This window comes from Polypterus senegalus, chromosome 8 (genome assembly GCF_016835505.1).
Source record: "Polypterus senegalus isolate Bchr_013 chromosome 8, ASM1683550v1, whole genome shotgun sequence".
In the NCBI taxonomy this organism is placed as follows: domain Eukaryota; kingdom Metazoa; phylum Chordata; class Cladistia; order Polypteriformes; family Polypteridae; genus Polypterus; species Polypterus senegalus.
The window spans coordinates 156651968-156662586 of record NC_053161.1 but is presented as its reverse complement, the minus strand read 5'-3'; the positions used below and the strand labels follow the sequence as shown (position 1 = coordinate 156662586).

The window sequence follows — 10619 nt, the reverse complement described above, 5'->3', positions numbered from 1 at the left end:
TGACGGGCTATCAACCAAGGTGACAAGGAGTCATTAGGTGTTATCCATTTGCCTAACCAGGAGTGTCATAGTATCTTATTTATGTTAAGCTATGTATAAAAATGTCTTCAAGCTCAGGAATAGCAGTTCAATCCAAGGACCAAGCGCACGGCTGTTTATTATCTTTTAATAAAAGTCTAAAACTGGAACCAGAAGACTTTGGGACTCTATGTGATTTCCTGAGTATTGGTTTGGGATTTTATTCTATGACAGAAGAAAGGAAGAAAATAGTACTGGAATTTTTGTACCTTTTTGGTTATGTGTGCTGCATGGCATTCATGGGGGAAAATTGATCCAGAATTGCAAATATACGATTTACAAATAAATAAATAAATAGATTAAATATAAAAGGGTGGTTTTCATTTTAGTACAGTTAATCACCTTCAAGTCCCATCGCTATCGGTACAGAGAACACTGAAGAGCCTTCAGCCCAAACCAGGCTTGCAGGACCACACGCAATAACAATTTTACATAACACAAGAAGCAATCCTTTCTTAATTTTTTTTTTTTGAGATACGTAATTATATTGAGGATGTAATAGAACATTGGAAAAATAAATGCTTAAGAAGACAAAGCTGAGGGCTGTTATAAACATCTTGGCAGAAAAGTTGCATGACTGAGGGAAGCGCATTAGTTATTTTGCACAAGATCTGGCCATTAATGCACATTTATCTCCGAAAATATAACAGGAAAAAATACATTTCTAGCGTTTTATAAAGGGGAAACCGTTGTAATGATTTACTCGTCATCTGTACAGTTGGAAGATTAGTTTTTTGTATTCCTGCCCACCGACATCCCCCCGCCCATGCCCCCTACAGAAGAACGATGACGTCAGTCGAGCGACGGAAGAGGACCGTTCACCTGTCTTAAAGAGTCCGATGGTGTTACGCTGGGGACTCTGTTAAAAAAAAAAAAAAGGTACGTACTTGAAATATATAAAGTTAAGTAAAGAAAAGTTAAATCAGTTATTTTAAAGCCCAGGTCGTAGTCACCGAGCGACACGTGAAGTTTCTTCCCCACATGTATCGTGCGGGGTCTGCTCGAGCCCCGACGGGACTTTCTGTTTTCAGTCCGCTCTTTTCTTGTCCAGTTTAGGTCGGGTGGCGTCCACAGTCGTGGTAAAGGTGCAGGGCAGTGGACAGACCAGGGGTATGCAGTTTTAGACGTGTGTTTTAATCTTAACCGTCCAGCCCATTTTATTTGTCCACCACCGCTCGTCCAGTTCTTTTATTATTATTATTATTATTATTATTTGTCTTCCGCATTTATCCACACTTGTGACCCATTGTATCTAAAATGTCATATCTCTTCTTCTTAATAATAGGACAAAAGACAGTTGAAGTGACTTGCTTATGGTCATACAGTGTCAGTAGGATTTAAACCCACAGCACCAGGGTTTGAAGTCCAAAGCGTTAATCGCCATGCCACACACAGGGCCATCTTAGTTGTGTAAAGTTTGTTCTGTTTGTCCGCGTATCTGGTGGTTATAATTTAGTGGTTTGCTGCGAGTCAGTGTTTTCCGAAGTAATGGGAGGCTGCAGCTTTTGCGCATAACGCGCCCGTCCCCGAAGGCTTTGCTGCAAGTCAGAGTTGTGCTGTGTTGTGCCCAACAAGCCGCTTGATTGTGTAACCGTACTGCAAGCGTGTCGGAGTTTTACTATGACGAAATTAGCGATCTTTATTGTCACATACACTGCGAGAGCACAGGGACGGACCTACTATGAAAATAATGAAGCTTAATCTGAATCCCCTAATCTCGGTGTTACACCAAACCGTGACTTAAATTTCCTATGCCTTATACTTTTGAGTTATGGCCGGTTGAAAATTAATGTTCACACCAGTGACTTTGACATGGGAGATAATAAAGGTAAAGCAATTTTATTCAAAATCTGAAATATACTGGTTACATTTTTTAAAACATTGCGGTGATCTGTCAAGGAATAATCCCATTAAAGAATATAACAGTGGTTATAGGGCTCATGTTTGAACCTTTATTCAATCTTCTCTCATCTACTACAACCACACACTAAACGAGATATTGGACATGACAGCATAACATACATACTTCTCAGTCCATGCCAATTAAAATAATATGCAAACATGTTATATAACAATGCTTGAACATCCATTATCCAACCCGCTATATCCTAACTACAGGGTCACGGGGGTCTGCTGGAGCCGACACAGGATGCAAGGCAGGAAACAAACCCTGGGCAGGGTGCCAGCCCACTGCAGGGCACACACACACTGACACACCAAGCACACACTAGGGACAATTTAGAATCATCAATACGCCTAACCTGCATGTCTTTGGACTGTGGGAGGAAACCCACGCAGACATGGGGAGAACATGCAAACTCCACACATGGAGGACCCAGGGAGCGAACCCGGGTCTCCTTACTGCGAAGCAGCAGCACTACCCACTGCCCCACCGTGCGATGAGCAGTGCCTGGTTGTCTCCACACACTGAGGAGAGGCAAGACACATGACAGCCCACATGGAGTTTGCTAAAAGACACCTGAAGGACTCTGAGATGGTGAGAAGTAAGATTCTCTGGTCTGATGAGACCAAGATAGAACTGTTTGGCCTTAATTCTAAGCGGTATGTGTGAAGACAACCAGGCACTGCTCATCACTTGTCCAATCTATCTATCTATCTATCTATCTATCTATCTATCTATCTATCTATCTATCTATCTATCTATCTATCTATCTATCTATTTTATACACTCTTGAGAGTGAAAGTCCTTACTTCCTGGCAACTGAGCGCAGACAAATGCTGTTCCTGAACTGTGGGTTTATTTGATCATGCAGTTTTTCACAACATGGCGACATGGTGATTCCAGGTCTACAGGGGTTGAATTATGAGGAAAGATTAAAAGAGCTGAGCCTTTACAGTTTAAGCAAAAGAAGATTAAGAGGTGACGTGAGTGAAGTGTTTAAAATTATGAAGGGAATTAGTACAGTGGACCGAGACTGTTATTTTAAAATGAGTTCATCAAGAACACGGGGACACAGCTGGAAACTTGTTAAGGGTAAATTTCACACAAACATTAGGAAGTTTTTCTTTACACAAAGAACAATAGACACATTGAATAAGCTACCAAGTAGTGTGGTGGACAGTAGGACTTTAGGGACTTTCAAAACTACACTTGTTTTTGGAAGAAATAAGTGATAGACTGGCGAGCTTTGTTGGGCTAAATGGCCTGTTCTCGTCTAGATTGTTCTAATGTTCTAAAGAAGATAATGATCAGAAACATACTAATGTTCTAATGCAACCTCTCCTTGATCACCAATGTCTGAGCCTTTCATGGATGCTGTTTTAATAGCCAAGCATTTTTTGGAATGAGATGTGTGCACCAAATTTGGAAATGTTCTAATACAGTCCCCACAGTGAAGCATGGCGGTGGCAGCATCATACTGTGGGGGTGTTTGTCAGCTGCAGGGACAGGACGACTGGTTGCAATCGAGGGAAAGATGAACGCAGCCAAGTACAGGGATATCCTGGACAAAAACCTTCTCCAGAGTGCTAAGGACCTCAGACTGGGCCGAAGGTTTACCTTCCAACAAGACAATGACCCAAAGCACACAGCTAAAATAACGAAGGAGTGGCAACACAACAACTCTGTGTGTACATTAATGAGGAAAAAAATTAATTTAAATGATTTTAGCAAATGGCTGCAATATAACAAAGAGTGAAAAATTGAAGGGGGTCTGAAAACTTTCTGTACCCACTGTGTGTGTGTGTATATATATATATATATATATATATATACAGTGGTGTGAAAACTATTTGCCCCCTTCCTGATTTCTTATTCTTTTGCATGTTTGTCACACAAAATGTTTCTGATCATCAAACACATTTAACCATTAGTCAAATATAACACAAGTAAACACAAAATGCAGTTTTTAAATGATGGTTTTATTATTTAGGGAGAAAAAATCCAAACCTACATGGCCCTGTGTGAAAAGTAATTGCCCCTTGTTAAAAAATAACCTAACTGGTGTATGACACCTGAGTTCAATTTCCGTAGCCACCCTCAGGCCTGATTACTGCCACACCTGTTTCAATCAAGAAATCACTTAAATAGGAGCTGCCTGACACAGAGAAGTAGACTAAAAGCACCTCAAAAGCTAGACATCATGCCAAGATCCAAAGAAATTCAGGAACAAATGAGAACAGAAGTAATTGAGATCTATCAGTCTGGTAAAGGTTATAAAGCCATTTCTAAAGCTTTGGGACTCCAGCGAACCACAGTGAGAGCCATTATCCACAAATGGCAAAAACATGGAACAGTGGTGAACCTTCCCAGGAGTGGCCAGCCGACCCAAATTACCCCAAGAGCGCAGACGACGACTCATCTGAGAGGTCACAAAAGACCCCAGGGACAACGTCTAAAGAACTGCAGGCCTCACTTGCCTCAATTAAGGTCAGTGTTCAAGACTCCACCATAAGAAAGAGACTGGGCAAAAACGGCCTGCATGGCAGATTTCCAAGAAGCAAACCACTGTTAAGCAAAAAGAACATTAGGGCTCATCTCAATTTTGCTAAGAAACATCTCAATGATTGCCAAGACTTTTGGGAAAATACCTTGTGGACTGATGAGACAAAAGTTGAACTTTTTGGAAGGCAAATGTCCTGTTACATCTGGCGTAAAAGGAACACAGCATTTCAGAAAAAGAACATCATACCAACAGTAAAATATGGTGGTGGTAGTGTGATGGTCTGGGGTTGTTTTGCTGCTTCAGGACCTGGAAGGCTTGCTGCGATAGATGGAACCATGAATTCTACTGTCTACCAAAAAATCCTGAAGGAGAATGTCCGGCCATCTGGTCGTCAACTCAAGCTGAAGCGATCTTGGGTGCTGCAACAGGACAATGACCCAAAACACACCAGCAAATCCACCTCTGAATGGCTGAAGAAAAACAAAATGAAGACTTTGGAGTGGCCTAGTCAAAGTCCTGACCTGAATCCAATTGAGATGCAATGGCATGACCTTAAAAAGGCGGTTCATGCTAGAAAACCCTCAAATAAAGCTGAATTACAACAATTCTGCAAAGATGAGTGGGCCAAAATTCCTCCAGAGCGCTGTAAGAGACTCATTGCAAGTTATCGCAAACGCTTGATTGCAGTTATTGCTGCTAAGGGTGGCCCAACCAGTTATTAGGTTCAGGGGCAATTACTTTTCACACAGGGCCATGTAGGTTTGGATTTTTTTTCTCCCTAAATAATAAAAGCCATCATTTAAAAACTGCATTTTGTGTTTACTTGTGTTATATTTGACTAATGGTTAAATGTGTTTGATGATCAGAAACATTTTGTGTGACAAACATGCAAAAGAATAAGAAATCAGGAAGGGGGCAAATAGTTTTTCACACCACTGTAAATTGGGGTAATTAGTCTACTACAAGAAACCGTTTTGCAAATACCTACCGCCTTCGCCCCCCTGTGACCCAACATCGTACAATGGGTGACCGAGCCTTTGCAGTCACTGCTCCACAGCTCTGGAATGCCCTACCAGAGAGCATAAGAACACAGCAGATTGTGGGCTGTTTTAATAAAACAGCTAAAGACTTTTCTATTTAGGAAGTCTTATTAACAAGAATGCTACTAATTATTGTTGTTTTATCTGTTTTTAACTTGTTTTGCCTTTCTTGAAACTTTTTATGTAGCACTTTGAGATTTACTACTAATGTAAAGTGTCCTATAAATTAAATGCATTATTATTATTATAAGTTACACTACATAAAATTTTGAAACATGTTGTAGTTGCCCTACTAGTGACTGTAAAATTAGATTAAGCAGGTTCAGTAAATGGATTGATACATAGAGCTCCATCATAAACAGTCATGCAAGTTACTCTTGTAAGAATTTGAGGTCTACAACGAAGGTTCAAAGCAATGCAAATACACATAGAGTGCAAGTCAACTGTAGAAAGAAAAGTGATCATGAAACCATTTGTCAAATCACAGATGTCTCGGGCTATTTGGAAGTCCTGGCAGGATGAATTTTTTAGGTCGCAAAAAGAGGACATATGGTCACCCTTATTAAAGCTTGTAAATAAAGTGTCCCCCTTTTGTGCCAACTGAATTCAGTAACTTTATTTGTGTTGTGTCTTGAACAAGAAGCCAGTTATTTTTTATTTATTATAATCAGACTTCTTCATTGAATGACATTGCAGATTAGCCTGCTCAGATGTGGTGATGGCTTTGCTGTACCTTTCAGAATTTGTGGGGTCCATACTGTCATTAATAGGGAAAGGGTGGGTTGCAGCGTGGTCCTACTTCTTCCACACTCTTGATTTTTTTTTTTCCCAGAATGACTTCACGTGTCTGTATGCAGTACACTGTTACATCATAACGAGCAGTTATATAACACAAACAGTTAGTCCATCCTATAATAGTACATCGAGCAATCCAAACTCCTCAGGCCTTCAGCCTCTGCCAAACTGTAAATTAATGTGGTGTTAAAGGTTGATTGGGGGGATGCAAAAGAAAAAACAATGATTTCACACACACACACAAACGGCTGCTAATCTTAAAACTACCAAGTGCATGACCAGAAATTAAACGTGTGAAAACTCTTTGATTAAAATTTTAGGAGTAGGTGAATCGCAATTCCAACCAATCTTGCCAACTTCAACCTGTACACCGATTGGACCCCATCAATGCACTGTTGGACTGCAATTTTGCAAAAGACGGGTTTAGAAAATATAATGACGTGATCACTTTTAGTGTAAACAGTAGTGATATTTGTTTTTTGGGACTGTGTGCCGCTCTCTCTGTAACAGCAGACAAATGAACAGATTGAGGAACAAGGATAAACCATCTTCTATGTCAGCATACTGTGTAACATTAAAAGCAAAGTGTAATGAAATAGTGCAAGACCCCGAATTGTATATAGTGGGCCAGTAGACATTTAATGTTTATTGACCCTAAAGAAATATTGACCATAGGATAATGTGTCTGCTATTTATGACAAGGGTGAAGACGGGCATGATGGGGAGGAGGCACTGTATATTCTGATGGGTAGTGAGCAGAAAAGAGCCCTGGAAGCACCCAGGTACACCATGGTAGCATGGGCGTGTAGCTAAAGATGCTCCAGGAGGACACATCGTAGAGAAGTATTAATATCTGAGCTGAAAAAGACAGGCCTGGCCTTGAAAGGACAGATCATCACTGGATTGCCCTTAAAGAAATACTCATCCCAAAAATAAAAATATACATTTTTTATATGCTACTTACTCCATATGGTTTGCAGTGATGGCCAAAAAATTGTTTTAAATTTCATAGAGAATGGAGATAATAACATTTTTTCATAGCATGGGGGAGACTATGATGACCAACACTGGCCATGCACTTTTGAATTGAAGCCCCGCCTGTCCCCCTCATTCATTGGTCAAGAGTCCTGTCTTCAATTCAGAAGCTACTTTCTACTTTTATTTTCCAAAAGTGTTTGTTTAACAATATTTTAGCAAACCATACATGCGTTTTGCACATTGTGACCATACAACTGGATGAGTGACATGAGATATATTTTTTTCCATGGGCATTTTTGATATGATTTGCTGTTGTCCAGCATTGGCACCCATTCTTTCAGAAACATTATCTCCATTCTCCACGAAACTGTGTGGAGTACAAGTTATCTTAAAAAACATTTTTATAGCCATACATGGAAATTTGTTTCTCTGATCTAGTCTCCATATTATAAGGAGCAGTATGTAAAAGCACTAGAGAAGGGTCTAGGCACGGCATGCTGAAAGATGGAAGGAGCCGATTCAGATGTGTTTAACCCATTTTGGCACAGTTCTTAATATATTCTACTCTACTCTGTCTACAGGGTAAAAACATCCATTTCCAGTAGCTAACATACAAAATGGAGGTGATAATTCCAGTTAAACAGGAGCCTCTTAAGTTGGGATATGAATGCAAAGAAGCAGACACAGAAGAGAAGAGCGAAGAGGAGGAAGGGAGGACTCACACACCAAACACTGGCCTCCATCTCATGAATTTCAAGGAGAAAACAAGTGTGAACGTTAAGAAAGAGGACTGTGAATGGGATCCTGTGCACCTTCCTCAGGATAATCCTGACATTAAGGAGGAGGATTGTGAATCTAAGGCAGCTGTCATTAAAAACCTCTCTGAGCCAGCATTTAACAGCATTCATCTGCAGAAAAATGAAACTGTAAGTCTGAAAGAAGAAGACCTTAAACAGGAGTCTGATTCCCAGTATGTGTGCCCAGAGGTAACTGGATCAGGCATCACTGTGAGCAGTCATCAGTCCATCCTTGTGAAGTCTGAATGTTTGGAGTCCGACATGAAGAGGACTGAGATAGAATTGGGTTCATGTACTTCAGGAGAAGGTAGGTGTCAAATTCAAACATAGTGTCAGGCTTGGGGCTGAGGGGATACAGAGGACAATTGCTCTGTTGCCTTTTCAATAATTTTGGTCTGTGATTGCTGTTAAAACAGCAAACAAATCAATGGCAAGTTTTAAATTACATAAACTGTTTCTAGCAGGTTGATCGATTACATTGATATTCTCCTAAAGTGCCAATTGATTGCAGTGCCACCATTTTCCAACATTAAGCCAAGTAAAATGTCACCAGAAGTGCGGTGTGATTGGGCGGGTACAGATATTAAAGCACACAAAGAAGATTGTTGTGGAAAGTTTGTGAGATGCAAGGAAACCTCTTTACCCCCATACAACTCCAAATAGTAATCAATCAATTTACAGTAGCAATGGGGGGGGCTTAGGGGTATAGTTAAAACTCCACTGTAAGAGGCCAGAGAGTCATTATACATAACATTTCAGTACTGCAGGACTCCATCATGTCTTGTGTGCAAGGCAACAAGATGGATGCATACCTTTACAGATATCTTAGCTTCCTCTGAATTTTTGTTAACAAAGAAAAGAAATCACTAGTTGAAATTCTCTAGTCCTGGTCAAGAAATGTTAAAAACAAACTCAAACAATCAAATAAACAAGTATTCTAATTTTCTTAAAGATTTTTTAACAGCATTAGTTATCTTTCTGCTCAGACATCACAGCCATTTCAGTTTCGTATTTGAATTTTACCCTAATTGCTAATGAGAGTGATTGTAGTTAAATGAGAGCATTGAATTGCAAATGTCCACCCTCCGCAAACCCAGCCCATTTATGGTTCATTTAGGGTTTGGTAAATTTTAAGATTTATTGTAGCATCTGTAATATACTGTATATTGCAATCATATTGCATTAATATATGCTAGCAGTTGTTAAGGCTTGCATTCTACATGAAACTTTGTTTTTCTCAAGGAAATTAATATTGCAGTTATCAAGAAATTGAGGTGGTTTGGACATCTGATACGGATGCCTACCTGTGGAGGTTTTTATGGACATGAACAACTAGCAGGAGACCCCAGGGAAGACCCACGAGTCACTGGTAGTACTATATGCCCCAGATGGCCTGGGAATGCCTTGGGATCCCATAATATGATGTGCCAAATGTGGCTAGTGAAAGGGACATGTGAGCCTCGCTGCTAAGACTGTTGTGTGCCATGACCTGGCTTTGATAAGCGGTGGAAAATGAATGAATGAATGATGTGGAAATTTGTAACTGCCAGCTAAATAATTGTCCTGGAGCAGAGTCAGAAATGTGAAGTAACTCAATGTAACGTAGAGACAGTCTTCTTCTTCTTCTTCTTCTTCTTTTGGCTGCTTCTGTTAGGAGTCACCTCAGTGGATCATCTTCTTCCATATCTTTCTGACCTCTGCATCTTGTTCTGTTACACCCATCACCTGCATGTCCTCTCTCACCACATCCATAAACCTTCGCTTATGCCATCCTCTTTTCCTCTTCCCTGGCAGCTCTATCCTTACCATCCTTCTCCCAATATCCCCAGCATCTCTCCTCTGCACATGATCAAACCAACACAATCTCACCTCTCTGACTTTGTCTCCCAACTGTCCAACTTGAGCTGACCCTCTAATGTCCTCATTTCTAATCCTATCCATCCTCATCGCACTCAGTGCAAATCTTACCATCTTTAACTCTGCCACCCCCAGCTCTGCCTCCTGCTTTCTGGTCAGTGCCACCGTCTCCAACCCATATAACAAAGCAGGTTGTACTGCCGTCCTGTGGACCTTCCCTTTCACTCTTCCTGATGCCCGTCTGTCGCAAATCACTCCTGACACAATAAAATATCTTTCCCTAGTGGTACAGCGGTAGTTCTAAGATGAAGAAAGAAAAAAATAGCACTAAAGAAAGAATATACTTCTTTTCAATATCAGCTAGACACTCGCATTAATACAATATTCAAAGGAGAGCTGCTGGTGAAAGCACAATAACAGTTGTGTGGTTCCTGTAGTCGGTTCTGGCTTCGTTTTAGGTACAGTCAGGAATGATGTCTTCCATTCATCTGAAGGTGTGCTGTAATGTCCAGTGCAGTTGCCAGTTTCCAAAATAAGAGTATGCATTTGCCAGACATGGGATTCATTGACAGGGGAACTCTAAATAGCAGACAGTGGCCCCTGGCCATATATTGATCATCAATAAACATTCGCACTTCTTAATAGCCTGCCTGATTCCACTTGTCTCT

General features: G+C 40.5%; 1 protein-coding gene across 2 annotated transcripts in view; it reads left to right on the top strand.

Annotated features, from left to right (window-relative positions):
• The first annotated feature begins 888 nt into the window (after nucleotides 1–888).
• The window catches only part of LOC120533184 (gastrula zinc finger protein XlCGF57.1-like), a 73045-nt gene continuing 63314 nt past the window's right edge, over nucleotides 889–10619 (top strand). For both annotated transcript variants that reach the window (XM_039759917.1, XM_039759919.1), the window contains exons 1-2: nucleotides 889–957; nucleotides 7879–8401. In XM_039759917.1, coding sequence (XP_039615851.1) covers nucleotides 7915–8401 — 487 coding nt within the window. In that variant the 5' untranslated portion in view covers nucleotides 889–957; nucleotides 7879–7914. The remainder of the gene's footprint in view (nucleotides 958–7878; nucleotides 8402–10619) is intronic.